The following is an 18,072-nucleotide window of genomic DNA, read 5'->3' as shown; positions in this document are numbered from 1 at the left end:
GAGAGGACTTAAGAAGGCTGAAATTAGCTTGAACTGTTCAGCTTTCCCGTTTAGCAGGAAAATCAACCAATCAGTAGTAACTTTTCTAAATCTAAAAAGAGGATGTCAGGAAATGTCCTCTCTTTGCTGTGCTATCATGATCCTTCCAGAGCAAATGGTTGTCCTTTAAGATAGGATGAGAGCTCCAAGCACATGCCTCAGTGGATTCACTCACCCAGTGAACGTCACGTACCTTTTTAACGGCCACACTAGAAGTATATTTTTATTTGGATGTTTTAGGTGCTGCCTGGAGGGTGATTCTTTTACAGTGGGTACATTTTAAGCTAGATCACATTAAGTTGCCTTTGGTTTTAAAAAAAGATTTTTTATATGACAGAAAAAATAGAACCAAGTCTGTAAAACTTAAGTACATATTATATTTTCTACCCAAACCCCCATTTTTTCCCTCAAGTCACGGACAATTTTAATCAATAATCAAAGAAGAGTTGGGAACTTATCAGCCCGGGGCTTGGCCTGTGGCTACTCCAGCTGTATCCTCAGTGCGGCTGTTCTGAGCCTGCCTTTCCCACCGTTCAGCTCATTTACCAGCTCACTACTGTGCAGCCGTCTCCGTGGGGGACCTGGTGTACGGGCACCCTGCAGGGCTCCGTGGGGGGTGGCTCCCTGGCCTCGCCCCTTGCCTGGTGTCCTGACCGCCCACTCTCATGGATTGCCCTGCCCCCACAGGAGCTCCGCACCTGGGAGGAGGAACTGACGCGGGCCGCGCTGCAGCAGAAGACCCAGGAGGAACTGCTGCGGCGCCGCGAGCAGGAGCTGGCCGAGCGGGAGATCGACATCCTAGAACGGGAGCTCAACATCATCATCCACCAACTGTGCCAGGAGAAGCCCCGGGTGAAGAAACGCAAGGGCAAGTTCCGGAAGAGCAGGCTGAAGCTCAAGGATGGAAACCGCATCAGCCTCCCTTCTGGTCAGTGGCCAGGGGCTGGGGGGAGGTGGGAGCAGGGCAGGGGCTGGTGTGGTGGGGTGACTGGGAGCCTGGGGCTGTGCTTGGAAGCACGGGACGCTGAGTCTCAACAGGGAGCAGGGTTGGAATGGGCCATCTATTCAGGGGAAAACTGGCCTGCTGAAAAGCTACTCCACTCCAGGGGAAGTTTTGATGCTAAACGCAGAATATGAAGGGAAGACAAACTGGTGATGGCCCTGACAGGCAAGCATGGTCCAAGCTGCTAGAAGCATGGTTGCTCACTAGGCACACCTGGAGAAGGCAGCACGTAATTGGGAGGAACACAAATTTCAGACAATGTACGTGTGAGGCAAGAGAATGCTCGTCTCTGCAAAATAACTCATCTCGAGGATTAATGCATAAGAATTTGATTTACACATACCCTTTCAGAAACACATCGGCTGAATACAAGTACACTTGTGGTATGCACACCCTTGGGAAAATGCAAAAAATATATAAAACTGTGAATTAGAATCTTGTGGGATACATGGAGATTGCTTGAGAGAGATGAGTGTTCAAGTGTGTGTTTGCGTAGATTAAAAAAAAGTTCACTGTATCACCAGTCCTTAGGGCCCCAGGAAACAAGCTTAATAGAAGTTAAGGAACCAGCCCTGGCGGGGTAGCTCAGTTGGTTAGAACATCACCCCAATATGCCAAGATTGCAGGTTCGATCCCTGGTCAGAGCACATACAAGAATCAACCAATGAATGCATCAGTTAAGTGGAGCAACAAATCGATGTTTCTCTCTCTCTCTCTCAAATCAATTTTTAAAAATTAGAAAAAACAGTACTAAGGGAAAATGGCATAATAGGAGCAATAGTGGATGATTTTAAGCACAAGAATGGGGGCTTAAGTATGAACAAGGGAATTCGTTTAGTGAAAGTCAGTGAATATGTTCATGGGACCCATTTACTGGTTTCCTTGTTGCACATTTTTTTCTTTTCAGGCAACTCTTGAGCATCCAGCATGTGCCAGTGTACTGCTGTGTGCTGGTGAAGTAATAGTTCCGACCTTCAGGGAGAGCACAGTCTAGGGGGAGACTTAGATGTCAACATGCAGCTGTAGTTATTGTACCTCTCTGATAGATCAGGAGAATTATGCTCAGAAATTCAGAGCTGTAAGTTTTACATTGCTTGGGCCATGCCACACCTGCCTTAGGAACGCATCAGAATTTGGGCCGTTAGCCCCATGTCGCATACTTCCCTAGGTTCCCACCAAAGATTGGTTCTTATTATCCTGCTCCGCCTGCACTTAGTGAGAAGCATTAGTCTGCCTGCTTTGGTCCCTGAGAAGAGGGGGCATGCACTAATAGATTATATGAAACGGAGGGTTTAAAGTTAGATTTCTTAGAATAATCATCAACGCTCATGATCTAAAGAAGACTCTTCTAAATATGTAATTGCTACACCTGTATACATTTATGAAAACTGTCTAATGACTTTGACCCGGATAAGGAATTTTCCTTTTCCTTGTATGTTCTTCTTGCCATCCTGCCATCTTTTGGGGAAAAGAGATGATTCTGAAAGAGAACATTTTCCAGGTGAACAAGAAGTTTCTCAGGAAATGGGGGCCTGTCCTTCCAGCATGCCAGGAAGTGTCAGGTTTCCCGGAGGACTTTGATTGTGGGAAAATTCTAACGCTAATTCAGGTGTTTGTCTTTCCCCAAGCAGATTTCCAGCACAAGTTCACGGTCCAGGCCTCCCCCACCATGGATAAAAGGAAGAGTCTCATCAACAGTCGCTCCAGTCCTCCTGCAAGCCCCACCATCATTCCTCGCCTTCGAGCCATCCAGTGTGAGACTGTTTCCCAAATTAGTTGGGGCCAGAACACACCAGGGGCACCTGTCCCCTACTCTGTCCAGACACCGACTGGTCCAGACTTGCACCATCCATAACTTCTGCCACCTCTCCTCGACAATGTGTATATACATGCACATATGTACGCAAACCTTAGCCCTCCCCCTCGTCTCCCTCCTTTAGCTTTACTCCTGCCTCCTCTCCCCCTTACTCTTAGTCATATGCCAGCAAAAGGGTCTGTGGGTATTGTGGGTACAAAACAGTTTAGAAACTGGTGTGTGAAGTAGATGCAGGTTGATACTATAGCCTGGACACCTTGTGTGCTCTGCCATATTTGGGGCATCATGGGGTTTTTGTTTGTTTGTTTGTTTATGCTTCCTAAGGAAGGGTGTTTTCAAGGTGTAGGTACTATGAAAACTTGCCGAGTATCTTATGGTAGGCCAAATCTGGACCAATTTTATTTTTACAGAGGCATTTATTAAAAAGAATTTATACATACACAAACACCTGTGTGTGTACATTTATGAATGAATTAGTTTCCCTGGTTTAAAGTTAGAGAGATTTAATAAAAAAATCCTGGGTTTCTGGCTTTCCTTAAAAAGTCACATCATGGATTCCCTTTTACATGTGGCCACAGTTGGCAGGAACTCATGGCAGCTGCCACATGCTCCATATGTTGCCTTAGTCCCTTCAGCTTATTGTTTGGTAACTGACTTAACTGACTCACTTCATTCACATATGGTATAAGCTGAGTCTCTGAAGCATTTGGGTTGCAGCCCATGCTCTAAGGTACCAATTTCAGAAGAATGTTCTTCCCCTCTTACCTATTATATTTCTCTAGGCCTGTTCCTTCCCCCTGTCCTCTTCTGACTTCCTTCTCTATAACCTTAAAACCCTCATTTTCTTCTTTTTTAATACTTTTTTTACCAAAATTTCTGTACTTCCACATCTTCCTTACTCCTTATCTTTTTTCTCTCCCACCTATCTTCTCACCCACCCACCCCACAATCCTGTTCCACCCAACAAAACAAACTCCTTAAATCAAATTTGTTTGGAACTCTGAGCTCTGACCGACCTGAACTCCAGCCTTACATTGGACTTAGGAGACTCTAGGAAGTGTGTTCATGTTTGGTACTTCGAGAATGCGAAATGATTGGTGGCTGAGAACTCCATTACTTTCCCGGAAGGCTCCTCTTGGGCACAGAGTGTTTGAAGGAGTCTAACTTCTTCCCAGGAGCTCCAAATGTGTGTGTGTGTCTGTCTGTCTGTCTGTCTGTCTGTCTGGTTGGGTAGAGGCTAGTTTGGGGGGAGGAGGGAGTACTGTCTGTCTGTTTCCAGATCCCATCCAACCTTTGTTATTCACAGTGACACCAGGTGAAAGCAGCAAGACTTGGGGCCGGAGCTCAGTCATCCCAAAGGAGGAAGGGGAGGAGGAGGAGAAGAAGGCTTCCAAGAAGAAGGGACGGACGTGGGGGCCAGGCACACTGGGCCAGAAGGAGCTTGCCTCAGCAGATGAAGGGTAAGAGCCAGATGATGGGAAATTCTCATTTAAAGATGGGGTACCCTTTTAAAACTATGATGCCTTTTCTTTGTTTCACTTCTTTCTGAGAAATGATAAGCTTCTTAATCTTTACAACTGAGTTTGCCAATCTCTGAACCTCCTAAGACAGGGGTTGCCATGCTTTATCCATAAAGAGCCAGATAATAAATATTTTAGACTCTGTGGGCCTACTTAACTTCACGATGGTAGTGCAGAAGCAGTCTTAGACCATGGATGAGATGCACGTGAAAAACGGATAGTGGGCAGGAGTTAGCCCATGAGTGGGTTTACCGACCCCTAGAGGTGTCCTCCTCAGAGTAGCAAGTACCTAAGCATGAGCCAGATGTACAGTGTTCTCCTGATTATTGTACTTATATAAGGGCTCTTCCCCCTAAAACATTGGCTCAGAGGAAAGAGAAGGAAGAGCGGATTATGGGACTGTCTTGACTGGAAGCTTATACTGAAGCTGGGCATGCAGAATAACCCAGCCCTGGTGGAGCAGTTAGATAGAACTCCAGGACAACTACAACTTTTAGGCCCCGCCCCATAGCCACAACTGACAGGTGTAAGCGGCCCCCTGGGCAAAGCACAGAGCACATCTTAGTGCCTTAGATGTGCTTGTGTTTGCTCTGTGGGCTTGTAACTTAGGACTCAAATTCTCCCAGTCCCTGTCCTTCAGAGGCCAGTCACTTGTAGTATAGTAGTGAAGAGCTTGGATGCTGCCTCTGGGCTGCCTGGGTTCAAATCCTGGCCCCACCAGATTAGCTGGCTCATAGTAAGCATGTGTAAATATTTGCTATGCTTCTTCCATGCTTCTGATGCAATTCTATTTCATACTTGAAGAACAAACATAATAATTTATACTTCTTATTCTTGGTGTTAGGATCTAGAACCATGTATTTTTACTTTTCCTAGTGAGAATATAAGCAGCATCCTCCTCCTTTCTAGTGGCTTTCTGAAGAGCTTTTAAGTTGACTGTTAGGCTTATAGGTGCCTTGGTATTCTTCTGAACACTAAGATTTTATGTCCAAACTCTGTTTCCCTATGCCAGACATGAGATGAAGGGGAGAATAACTGTTTGGTTCCTAAAGATTGACTGTTTGAAGCCAGGCTTTGGAAATCACTAGAGACCTTAGAATAGAACATTTAGATATGTAGGGCACACTGCCTAAGCTATGTAAGAATTCAGTGATTGAACCCTCTGGGGATGGCACATTGCCCTGCTGTGCTAAGTTCTCCAGGAGTCCTAGGTGATAGTAGGGGTGAACCGGTGGTGAGAAGAAACTCAGTCACCCCGAATCCATGATATTTCTGAAATTAGTGTGATTATACAGATAAGACTTTCCAGGTTGGCTGTGGATCCCAATAGTTTCTGTGGTTCAGCTTCATTTGAAGATTTTTTTTTGTCTTGCTAGTAAATTAAATGTATTTTGCATTTTAAAATGTAAACTTTGGATTTTTCTTCCTTCTCACATAGATTTGCCCTCAAAACTTTGAAGCTGTTCAAAATATGTGACATTTTTTATAATTCTCAATTCCTCTTGCAGAAATAAAATATGTTTTACCCAGTCTCGAGTGAAAAACCTCTTTAATGTCAGAAATTTTTGAAAGCCTCAATATGACAATGTTTCTAAATTTAGTCCTGTTGGCTAAAGAAAATATGTAATGACATAAAGCTGTGTTGAATTTAGTAGTGTTAAATGAATTTTCCTCTCTGTACTTTAAGAAAAAAACAGTCCACATTTGCAGGAACCTTACACACTTGTCTGTAGACAGCTCAGGCATCTGTGAGTTCACAGGCCCCTGGAAAAGCCCAGCAGCTTCTGTTCTGCAGACAGGGAGGCCCTGCCTGGTCTGTAGCAGCTCCAGCAGGGCCAGCTGGTTAAGACTCCTTCATGGAGTGAGCTTTGCTGACTGGGCAAGGGGAGGGCAGCTGGCCATGTAGTTGAGTCCAGCCTTGAGGGTCTCGTGGGAGAGGCGGAGCTGGATGTACCCGCTGCTGCCCACTACTGATTCTTTTTATTCATTGAAGATCCCCTCAGAGACGTGAGAAAGCTAATGGTTTAAGTACCCCATCAGAATCTCCACATTTCCACTTGGGGTGAGTCTAATTTTCACCCTTTCAAATGTTTTGGCAATAATCCCCCTTCCATTTCCTTGTTCTCACAGCACACCTCATAGAATCATGCCTCATTCATTATTGCCAGGCTGTGCTGACCTGTTTTTTTTTTTTTTTTAGAAATACCATTGCACCTTGGGAAAATTCCTGTGTTGGTCTGACTTTACCTTGTTCTTCAGTTCCTTGGCCCTTGACCCCTCCTATTGTTGGGGATCTCCTGGTACCCTTAGTTTTAGGGAGACAGTGTTTGGCTATTTATCCTTCAGTCTGTAGCACAGGCTCTAACTTTCCTAATCTGGATTTCCTTGGTCCCAGAGCTGGAGGCAATGTTATAAGATTACCAGTTAGAAGTCACAGGCTACGGGTTAGCGGCATGCTTATCTCCGGCTGTGTATTTTGGTTCCCACCACTAGTGGCTGGAATGTATTTTAATTCGTTGGTATTTGTGATAGCACTTGAAACAGAGATCTGAAGTCATGGAAAAAGTTGATCCTTCTCTGTCCCTCAAGATAGGCTGGGAAGAGTGGGCTTTAGGTGAATGGCTCTTTCTAGCCCTAAAATGAGAGCCACCTCTGGTTATAATCCTGGCATCTCTAAAGCAACCAAAGCTTAGATTCCTGTCCTTCATCTTACTGTCCTCAAGAGAAAAGACCTGTGCTTCTGGGCCCCTGATTTCCTCCGTTTATAAGGGCATTAATGGGCTTCCCAGTCTGTGTCCGGGATACTGGCTTGCTAGGGTGAGCTGATTACAGGGATTTGACAGTGAGCTCCTGTCCTTTTGCTCTCTAGTCCCAGACAAACCAAGGGCTCAACTGCACCGTTATGTGCTCCCCATATAGGTCTGTCCCAAAGTGCACTGGGTTGGTGCAGCTTTCTTGGCTGGTTTTTGTTTTTGAAAGTTGCCTACGCATGCCATAAGCTTGGGAGGAGAAATTGAGAAATGACGTGAGTGGAGTGGCTGGCCCATCTCTGCTAGCTCATCTGCCCAGTGCTGGGCTTGCATTGCAAGCCTCTGCATTGCAGTGTTTCTAATGTGTGTTGTTTTCAGTGTCTGTGCATTGATGGCCTCTCCCCTCTGATGGGCTCAGGCAACACTCCGGCCGGTGCTGGGCACGTCTTGTCCTTTCTGTGCTCCGTCCGGCCTGCCCGTCAGATCCTTCAGCAGCCTGTAGCAGCATGTGAGGGGGGTGGGTCATGCCACTGCTTTTCTTTCTCTGCAGCATGTGCACTTTTGTTAATGAAGCAGGTGGGCTCAGTAAGGTTTGTTGCCTGTACGCAAGGCTCTTGGGCTTTGGTGTAATTCAGGTAGATACACTTCCACAGGCTCATGAAACTGAGGGTGGGATAAGGGGAGTAGCCAGTATTAACAGTTTCCTCGTTTCCCCTTACTTAGCCTCAAGTCCCTGGTAGATGGATACAAACAGTGGTCGTCCAGTGCCCCCAACCTGGGGAAGGGCCCGAGGAGTAGCCCAGCCCTGCCAGGGTTCACCAGCCTTATGGAGATGGGTAAGCATTGCCCTTGTCTTGACTCTTCCCCCTGTTCTTTCAGAACGTCCTTGGCCAAGCTTCTAGGACTGTTCAGCGCCTTCACATTACTTCATGGGGGTCGTCTCCTCTTTTACTCAAATTTTCACACACAACCCCTGACCTTATTCCCTTTTAGTTTGTCCTATTCCCATTTCATTGAATCTTCCCGAATCACTACTGCTGCCATGAAGCCTGCCCTTGATTTCCTATCCCAAGGGGCCAGCAATAGTCTCCTTATGGTAGTGCAGAAGGGTGAGGCCTTGGACCAGGCATTTCCCTTTTCTGGGTCTGTTTCTTGGTATTTTAGTGTAGGGATTCCATAAAACAAGAGGTGGCGGTAGAAGATGCCACAGTCTTCCTTTTAAGGAAGCTTTGTAGTGTTGCCCCTGATTACTGAATGGGTAAGTTCTCCAGGCTGTCTCTCAGATAGTCCTCTTATTATCTCTGTGGATTTCCAAGGTTGTAGCAGGTCAGTCTAAGAGTGAATTGGCCTTCATCCATGTAGGGGATGTTAATTTGCAGGAGTCTAATCCTAAGACAAATCTCTACACTTAAGATTCTACAAATCCAAGGTCCGTTGCAATTCCAGGTGTAAAATGAAAACAGGGATGTTTCTGTTCTGTCCAATGTTCTAAGAAACTCACTGCGCTTCTCATGTTGAGGGTCCCTGTGAAAGCAGCAAATTAGCAATCCCCTTTCTGCAAATAGGGAAGCAAGCTCTGGAACGGAGAGTGATTTCTTGTTGGTCACAGTTGAGTGTTGGGGGGTAAAGCCCTGTTGGTGTAGTGCCCAGTCCCTTGCCCCACCAATCAGACTTAGACGCCTGGGTCTAGGAGGAAGGACCAGAATCTCATTCTTGCTGCTACATTCCCATTTTCTATTTCCCATCTGCTCCTCCCATCTTTAGAGGATGAGGACAGCGAAGGCCCAGGGAGTGGGGAGAATCGTCTACAGCATTCACCTAACCAGTCCTACCTCTGTATCCCATTCCCTCGTGGAGAGGATGGGGATGGGCCCTCCAGTGACGGAGCCCATGAGGAGCCCACCCCAGTCAACTCAGCCACTAGTACCCCTCAGCTGACGCCAACCAACAGCCTCAAGCGGGGCGGCACCCACCACCGCCGCTGTGAGGTGGCTCTGCTTGGCTGTGGGGCTGTTCTCGCAGCCACAGGCCTAGGGTTTGACCTGCTGGAAGCTGGCAAGTGCCAGCTGCCTCTCCCAGAGGAGCCTGAGCCACCAGCCCGGGAGGAGAAGAAGAGGCGTGAAGGTCTTTTTCAGAGGGCCAGCCGGCCTCGTCGGAGCACCAGCCCCCCGTCCCGGAAGCTCTTCAAGAAGGAGGAGCCCATGCTATTGCTAGGAGACCCCTCTGCCTCCCTGACACTGCTGTCTCTCTCCTCCATCTCCGAGTGCAACTCCACCCGCTCCCTGCTGCGTTCGGACAGCGATGAGATTGTGGTCTACGAGATGCCTGTCAGCCCGGTGGAAGCCCCACCCCTGACCCCCTGCACCCACAACCCCTTGGTCAACGTCCGAGTGGAGCGCTTCAAACGAGACCCTAACCAATCCCTGACACCCACCCATGTCACCCTTACGGCCCCCACACAGCCCAGTGGTCACCGGCGGACTCCTTCCGATGGGGCCCTCAAGCCAGCGGCTCTTGTAGCCAATAGGAGCCCTTCTAGCAATGGCTTGAGCTCCAGCCCCGGAGCAGGTGAGTCCTGCCTTCCTCCTCTTTTCTCTTTCCTGCCTTTGTGCCTCCCCGAGGAGTACAGATGTTGGAATGAACTCCATTGCTCCTCTGACTCAGCCAATCAAAACAGGCTGATCTGGGGTGGATGAGGTGCCCAACTTCTCTCTGTCCTGTGCCTCAGGGGGTCTTCCCTAAGGAGCAAAAAAGGACAGGCAGGTGTTAGGAAGGATCAGAACCAGACTCCTGTGGATGTTCAGGTCCTGGGTCTTGGAGAGCAGAGTGCAGTGCTTCTGGTCCTGGATGCGGAAGGCCAGAGTCTGGGTACCGGAAGGGCAGCAGGCTAGCTCTGCTTGGTCCCTGCAGAGGAGACGGAAGTGACTGGAAGGAATCCTGCCCTGAACCTAGGAGGGGTATCATTTGCCACGTAGCTGTGCTCTTGCCACTCATTATAGTATTAGTACAGGCACACCCATTAGACAAGCTTCCGCCCAGGCTTCACGCCCTTCATCATTCACCCCTTACTCATGCCTGACTTTCTGGAAGTGGAGGTATGTCCCGGTAAATCCTTGGGTTTGTGCGTATGCCTGCCTTCTCCATGTGACACCTGTGACACGTGTGCCCATCCTAGGTCTTTTTCATTACTGTCCATTCCTCCCTAGAAGACCTAGGTCTGACTTGGAAACCACTTCTAATCCAGTAGGTGAGGGGCTGGCAATACCCTTTCAGCAAGGTTGGCCTACCAATGATAATTGCATTTGACCGTTCAGCTGTCCCTCCCCTCTTTAGATTTTTTTTATTAAACACAAATATGTGACCTCTTTGAACATAGAGACCCCCCCCCGTATCACTCATCTTTTTAAATTTTTTTTAAATAAAATTTTTTCTAGATTTTATTTATTTATTTTTAGAGAGAAGGGAAGGGAGGGAGTAAGGAGGGAGAGAAACATTGATGTGTGAGAGAAGCATTGATTGGTGGCCTCTTGCTCTCCCCCAACTGGGGACCCAGCCCACAGCCTAGGTACGTGTGCCCTGACTGGGAATTGAACTGGCGACCTTTTGGTTTGTGGGCCTGCCCTCAATCCACTGAGGCACACCAGCCAGGGTTCACACATGTTTTTTCGATTTCTGAGACCTAGCCTTGTTCCCATCACATGTTTATTAAAGGGATGAACTGTGAGTGAACAGACATTTCCTTAAGTGATGGGTGAGCAAACATTTTTGGTAAAGGGCCAGGTGATAAGTATTTTCAGTTTTGTGGGTCCTACGGTTTCTGTTGTAACTGTTCCACTCTGTTGCTGTAGTGGGAAGCAAGGAAGTAGGTATGGCTGTGTTCCAGTAAACTATTTACAAACAGGTGGCTGACCTGTGAGTTGTAGTTTGCCAACATCTGCTTTAAGTAATTTGATCACAGATATAACCCCTATATGTCCCATTATTATTATCAGATATAGTGACCATGGCCTTCTAGTTCCCTATTAATATATTCCAGTGCCTTTCAGCACACTGCCTGGCACATAGTAGGTGCTCATTTAAATACTTGTTGTTCATGCTATCCCAAGGTTATGGCAAGGTGGGGATGGGACAGTGCACACCTGGCCCAGAAACAAGGTACCCTCATCCGATGCCTCTTCCTCTTTTTTTTTGACCAGGAATGTTGAAAACCCCCAGCCCCAGCCGAGATCCGGGTGAATTCCCCCGTCTCCCTGACCCCAATGTCGTCTTTCCCCCAACCCCGAGGCGCTGGAACACACAGCAGAACTCGACTTTGGAGAGACCCAAGACCCTGGAGTTTCTGCCTCGGCCACGTCCCTCTGCCAACCGGCAGCGGCTAGACCCTTGGTGGTTTGTGTCCCCCAGCCATGCCCGTAGCACCTCCCCGGCTAACAGCTCCAGCACAGAGACCCCCAGCAACCTGGACTCCTGCTTTGCCAGCAGCAGCAGCACTGTGGAGGAGCGGCCTGGGCTGCCAGCCCTGCTCCCGTTCCAGGCGGGGTCCCTGCCCCCCGCTGAGCGGACGCTCCTGGACCTGGATGCAGAGGGCCAGAGTCAAGACAGCACTGTGCCACTGTGTCGAGCTGAACTGAACACACACAGGCCTGCCTCTTATGAGATCCAGCAAGAATTCTGGTCTTAGCGTAAAAAGGGTCAGGCGTGGGCTTGGGGGGAGCAGGGGAAGATGGGGGGAGCTGGCTGGCACAGCCCTTTCTCAGAGTTGGACCCCCTGAGATCCAGTCCTACTTCTTGCACTGAAAATGCACTTTGAAGATGGAAGGATGGAAGCAGGGCCACTTCAGAGGGTCTCGGGTCCTGCAGACCCATGTCCACTGGAGGGCTGTGGCTATCAGCTCTGGCTGTGTAGGGGAGGGAGGGGTGCATGCACGTCCCCCATCTTCCACAGTCTTCCTCGCCTTTAGGGTGACCCAGCAGCGTCACTCAGCCAAATCTGTCTGCTGCTCCCTCTTCTCGGCCCCATGGGGATGCCCAGAGCCTGTCCTGGGGTCCCTCTGTTAGCCCTGAGTTCAGCCTTCCCAAACATACCAGTATTGGATGTTCTGTGATTGATTTTGTCCCTCTGCCACATTCTTTCCTCACACCTATGAATCAGAACCTTGTTTGATGAGACATACATGCTTTGCTGTGTCCTAAGCCCTTACATACCAGTTGGAGGACTGAAGGCAAGGTGCCCCAGTGTGGGAGTTGATGGACCTGGCACTACCTGCCTGCACTTCCTGGTGCCCTGCTTATTTATTTGAGCCTACCAGTGAGTGGTAGGGGGAGCTGCCTCAGTAAGAAGTGGTAAGAGGGGAGGGAGGGAGGAAAAATATAGTTGAGTTGCAGTAAAGATGGTAACAGGGTCTGTCTGTCCATGTTCTTTTTGGAAAAACTCAAAGAAGGGAAGGAACCAGCACCTGTTGATGGCACCCGTCTCCTACCTGGAGTGCAGATGTGGTCAGACCAGGTTCTGATACAAACATATGCTCATCCCATGATTTAAGTTTCTTGGGATGCCAGAGACAAAGTTCCTCTGTTTATCCCTTTGTTGTCTGATCTTTCTGTTCCTTCCTCCCTTGATCTTTTCTCCAGTCCCTGGAAATAGTGGAGTTCGGGTTATGTGTTTGGTTGATAGATATCTCTGCATTGCACTAGAATAGCATATGGGGTCGGGGCTGGGGGTCCTGGACACTGGGAGTTGGAACTGGGCAGGGTATTCCTTCTCAGCCAGGCCATCCATTCTGTAACCCCTTTGAGTAAAACGGAACCGTTAGTGGTACCTTCTGTAAGTGAACGTAGTGAGGCAACGATGTCTGTAAGGTGCTTAGTGATCCACTGATGTACTGTAACCTTCAAGTCCCGAGCTGGAGACTGACCACAGCCTCTTGTCTCTGTGCACAGCTAGCCCCTAATATGGGCCCTGGACCATGAGCTGGGTGGGAAGTTTAGCAGTTGCCAGCCCTGACTTTTCTGGAATTTGTTTCCCTAACTTGAATGTTGAGCTGCTTCTGGAGCTGTCTCATGCGTATCTTCACTCTTCCACCTACTCCGAGGCCTCCTGTGTCACTGTGAACAGTGGTCTTTGTGTGGAAATAACAACTCGATTGGGAGTAGAAAGTCCTTAGGTCCTGCTCCTCCCCTCTCAAGACTAAATGTTGCTCCACTGCCTTTTCTCATGGACCGCTCCTCTGGGGCCGCTGGCGACCAACCTGCTCTTGCTGCCTGAATGCCGGAATGGGGAGGGCGCTGAAGCAGGTCCCAGTGATAACTCTGGTCACAGCTCTCTCTCTCTCTACAGCTATGATAGACATCCTGCCTTGGGGATGGCAAAAGGGGTGACCTTGGTTTTCAAATTGTTCCTTGTTTTATGAGCCCAGTTGGCACTTCAGTTCAAGGACCCCAGCTAGTCTTGGGCAGAGGCACTACTGGTTTTGTGGCCCAGGGTTTGTCTTTGCATCTCATCTCTCTACTTCTTTTGGTTCAGTGAAGCTTACATGTAAGACGTTATTTTTGCCCCGATTCCCCACTCCTTAGCTAGGGGGGATAAAATGTGAATCCTATTAGCAGTTCCAGCCAACCAAGTGATCCTTCTTTGTTCTTGGTGGGGAGAGGGACACAGGTGGTCTGTTCTGTGCCCTTCCCCCTAGACACTCCATAGCTCCAGTCTCTAAGCCACTAACACATTCATGAACCACTAAATGGCTCTCCAGTGGAGTGCGGCTTAACCCCAGCCGTGCTGGCTCTCGACAGTGCTCTGTGGTATGAGGCAGGGATCTTTCCTTTGCTCATTTTCTACTTCTTGTCGTTTCGTTTGGTTGTAGCTGTCTTTCTTGGAAGTGGTAATGTAACTGATGTAGCATAAACCGAATGATGGCCACTTGCCATTGAGTGACAGGTTAAACTCAGTTCTTACTTTGCCATCCATGGGAAACAGAGGAAGGCTGGGTCTCTGCTAAGGAAAGAATAGTACCTGCCAGAGGCAGAAAAGCAGGGTTATTCTGAACACACTTCTGTGAGTTTCCATGAAGATGAAGGAGTTACCATCGCTGTCTCTGATGGGCCCCTGCCTGCCACAGTCTCCCCTCGTAGGGCAAGGCTGGGATGAGATAAGGATTTGAGTTGCTTTCTGTCCAGTCAGGTTCCCTTGCTGCTGTGTTCATGGTCATGGTCAAGGTCAGGCCTTGAACCTGGGGAATCAAGCCTCTGCAATGGTAATAGCGGTCTCCCTTTTCCCTTTTCTTTTTTCCTCAGAGACTTTCCCTTGCTCTTGGCGGGTGCTCACTACATGGAAAATGGTGATAAGGAAACAGATCCTGCTCTCTGCCCCCCTCTCCTTGGATCTGTCAGCTCCTCCCACTACTGCTAAACAGGATTATACTTTTTTACCCCCTTAGGCATCTGGACCACTTCGGAGCCGAGTAGATGTCCCAGATATCCTCCTATGTTATTTCTAAGAGGCTTTGGTGGATGCTGTTAACTTTGCATCCTTTAGTATCCCCAGGGTCTGGTAGTGGTCATGATGATGGTAATACGGTGGTGATGATATCTTACATTCACATGACTCGGAATAATGCTAACCTTTCTTCCTGACCTTTACAAAATTACACCATTTTCCTTCTACATTGATGTCCTTGCTAATAGAGAAGGGGAAGATGCTTAAAGACAAAGATTCAAGCGAAGAGAAATTAAAAAGCTGTTTGGATTGATGGCTAAGTTGGGCACCAGGCTGTGAGACCTGAACAAGTTGGCTCTGTTCCCTGCTCTGCTTTTGTGTCTGACCTCGGGCTTGATTCTTCGCCCCTCTCAGATTTCCTTGCTGCAAAAGCTGCTGTCACCTGCTTCCCTCACAAGGGCAATGAGAGTATCAGCAGGTTACTGAGGCATGCGGCTCCTGGCAGACGGGACCAGGACAAACTGCTGAACTTGACAGTGTGGTTCTCACCCCTTTACTTCTAGGGGACTCACCTCCTGTTTCTTCCTTTGTCTTCTAGAAGCGAAGTGATTGGGAGTTGGCTTTCCATGACTAATTGGGACCATGGCCAGGCACGTGCTCTTCTACTGCATTTAGGTGGCACCTGATGTTTACAAGCAGCCTTCCAAATCCCCCCACTTGTCAGGTGGATCATCCCTGTCACTGGTGTCTTACAGCATCAGAATGACAGTTTAGGGTCTCTGATTTCTTGGAGACATTCCCAGAGTCTTATTTGTTTAGAGACTGGAATCTGGCCAGTTCCTGGAAGAATCTTTGGGAAGGGGTCTGCTGGCCCTTGGGACATGGATCATGGTATGGATGTCCTCACAAAGCCCTTTCTCCCTGGACCACGCTTGTTCAGGAACATGGTGAGACACCCCAAGGGCAGCTAGGCCTGACTTCTTGTCAACACTCTTGCTCCACAGTCCCCATATTGGGACCTCCTCCACCCCCCACCCCTAAAACGAGGGAGACGCTTCCTGAGCATTCCTAACTCTTCAAGCTTGCTTTTAACAGCACAGAGCAGAGAGTACTGAAGACTGGAAGGCGGTGAATTGTACGCTTCGGGGGCGAAGTGTCCGTCCGGCAGGCCCCTCTGAATGCAGAACGTGACCTTTTCCTTTAATTAAGCCTGTCTTTGACTTAGGCACGTGGTGATCTGAGCTGCCCACGTACTAGTTGTGTGACATTGCAAATGTCTCTTCCTGTTGTGGACTTCTGAAGCCCAACCGCGAACTGAGGGCAAGGCTGCCTTCCCTACCAAAGCATGGGGTCCTTCTAACTTGAAATGTGTGGTCCTGGAGCCCCTGGTCCAGCCTCATCTGCTAGATCGCTTGCTGTGGAGGAAATGATGTATATGTGTGTGTGTTGCGGGCAGGGCGTGTAGGTCAAAAACACTAGGAAAGAATTGATTTCATGTGGTTCAGCCTACAAGACCACTGGTCTCTCTCGTTGGCTTCAGGCCTGAGAATGGTTTCCTGTTAAGCTACAGTTATTGTAGGAACACGTTCCCAAATGCACCTCTCCCCCTTCAGATAAATCACTGTTTTCTTTGCTCAGAAATTCAAATTAATAAAAATCCACATCAGAAAGGAAAGCCCACTGCTGTTTCCAGGGGGTCCTCAGTCCCTGGCTTTGGCCTGGCCTGGCCGCCTGTGCACCCCGCACCTCAGGATCCGGTGTTGGAAGGCAGGAGGCAGAAGCTGGAGTCCTGGCTGATGAAGGCTAATTAACAGGGCTTAGGAGCCTAATTAACCTGACCCAGCCCTGGGTGTCTGGTTGGCTCTGCAGGCCAGGTGAGCCTCTCCTAGACTTCTCAGACTTGGCTGAGTATTTTCCATTCATCTTGACACACTGATAGGCCCCTCCCCCTCCTTTGTCCATTTCCAGTCTTGGGCCCTGGAAGCACCCTTGCCTCTAGGCTTCTGAGGGAGCCCTGGCATTTATTTGTTCTTCCAAAGGTTGGGCTCCCTTCCTTAATCTGGAGCCAGTAGGACTGGTCCTTCCTGATTCTTACTGTCTGTGGTTCCCTGCACCCCCTGCCGTAGCCTTGCTTTGGGTCTTGAGCTTGTAACTGCAGCTAGAAGTAGAGAATAAGTAGAAAGTGCTCAGTGGGTTACCAGAGCCGGGAGCTTTTCCACACCTCTGTTTCTCTCGGAAACAGACCTGCCTTTCTCCTGACCCATCTTCCCTCCCTGCAAACACCCACAACCTAGTGTTAACTACACTGATTGGCAGGTGTAGACCTGACAACTGGATAGGTGTCTCAGGACAGGACACAGGAATATAATTCCAGAGATTCCAAGACGGCCCCTTTCTACCAGCACACGTGGGGTCCACATCCAGGAATGCTGAACACAGGGCAGATGGGCTTCGTGAAGAGACCTGGGGTGCCGGCCCATGGCTATGGTGTTGCTTGTCTGCACTTCCTGAAGTGCAAGACCAAGTTGCAGAGGCAATATGTTGCCCACATTCCTGAACTTCACACCCAGACCCTGTGTTGACAGATCCTGACTTTATTTCAAGTTTGAATATTGTGTTCAACGTGGGTTTTTTTCATTAATTTTAATTTTTTTAAATACTGCATTGAAATATGATTTTATCTTGATGACTGAGTCTTTTGGGTGCCCCCTTAAATTTTTCATCTAAGGTCAGCCCCTCACTCACCTCACCCTAGCTTGGGCCTGCCTGGCCCTCACCTTGATCTGGGCTGGTGCTCAGACAGAATTGGGAAGTAGGTTTAAGCTGTTTTTGTCTGATTGCCCTTGCCTGCAAGTCCGGAGCCAGGTGGTTCTCCTCTGGGAATATTTGCATTTAAATAGGAATGTGTGACTTAAAACAGTGAAGCATCTTAGGACAGTTTTCATCCTTGAGCCTATATTTGGGGTGACTTCCTTGAAGTTCTCTAGCTTCCCTTTCAGCTGCTCAAAACGCTGAGGCCACTTAGAGGTGTGTGCCTGTTTTAGGGGGAAAGGTAAGTGATTACAGTAGAGACAACCTTTTTGGTTCTCATCTTAAGCTTCTTTGAACTCCAGGAGATGGTGAGCGAATAGTGCTTATTCTCCCTCCCAGATTTCAGAGAGGACTGAAGTGGGTGTGGGCTGTTCCACAGCACTGTGCCTGGCCCCAGCGAGTCCCCATACTGTCAGCCATCGCATCCTTTTCACTACCATTACTATCGTCTCGTCTTCATTTCTCTCGACATTTCTCTCCACCTCCAGTTCCAGGGGCTGTGCTGGCTCTGGCTCTTTCATCATTGTCAGGTTGAGGCATGGGTTTATCCTGGCCTAGGCGTGGGGACTCACAAGAAATTGTAAGAAACCATTATACTTCCTCTATGTGGGATGACTGTCCTAGAGGTTTATTATTATTGTTGGTGGTGGTGGTATTTTGACTCACAATAATCCTGGGAGGGAACCTGTGACCCCCATCTG

General features: G+C 48.6%; 1 protein-coding gene across 1 annotated transcript in view; it reads left to right on the top strand.

Annotated features, from left to right (window-relative positions):
* MAP3K9 (mitogen-activated protein kinase kinase kinase 9) overlaps positions 1-13,673 on the top strand; it is a 62,227-nt gene extending 48,554 nt beyond the window's left edge. The window contains exons 6-11 of the mRNA XM_090271073.1: positions 727-967; positions 2,674-2,796; positions 4,165-4,318; positions 7,852-7,964; positions 8,893-9,696; positions 11,325-13,673. Of these exons, the coding sequence (XP_090127199.1) occupies positions 727-967; positions 2,674-2,796; positions 4,165-4,318; positions 7,852-7,964; positions 8,893-9,696; positions 11,325-11,809 (1,920 nt within the window). The 3' untranslated portion in view covers positions 11,810-13,673. The remainder of the gene's footprint in view (positions 1-726; positions 968-2,673; positions 2,797-4,164; positions 4,319-7,851; positions 7,965-8,892; positions 9,697-11,324) is intronic.
* Positions 13,674-18,072: the final 4,399 nt, after the last annotated feature.

This window comes from Furipterus horrens, unplaced genomic scaffold, assembly GCF_987537825.1.
Source record: "Furipterus horrens unplaced genomic scaffold, mFurHor1.1.pri manual_scaffold_3, whole genome shotgun sequence".
Classification (NCBI taxonomy): domain Eukaryota; kingdom Metazoa; phylum Chordata; class Mammalia; order Chiroptera; family Furipteridae; genus Furipterus; species Furipterus horrens.
This window is presented reverse-complemented; position numbering and strand designations above follow the sequence as displayed.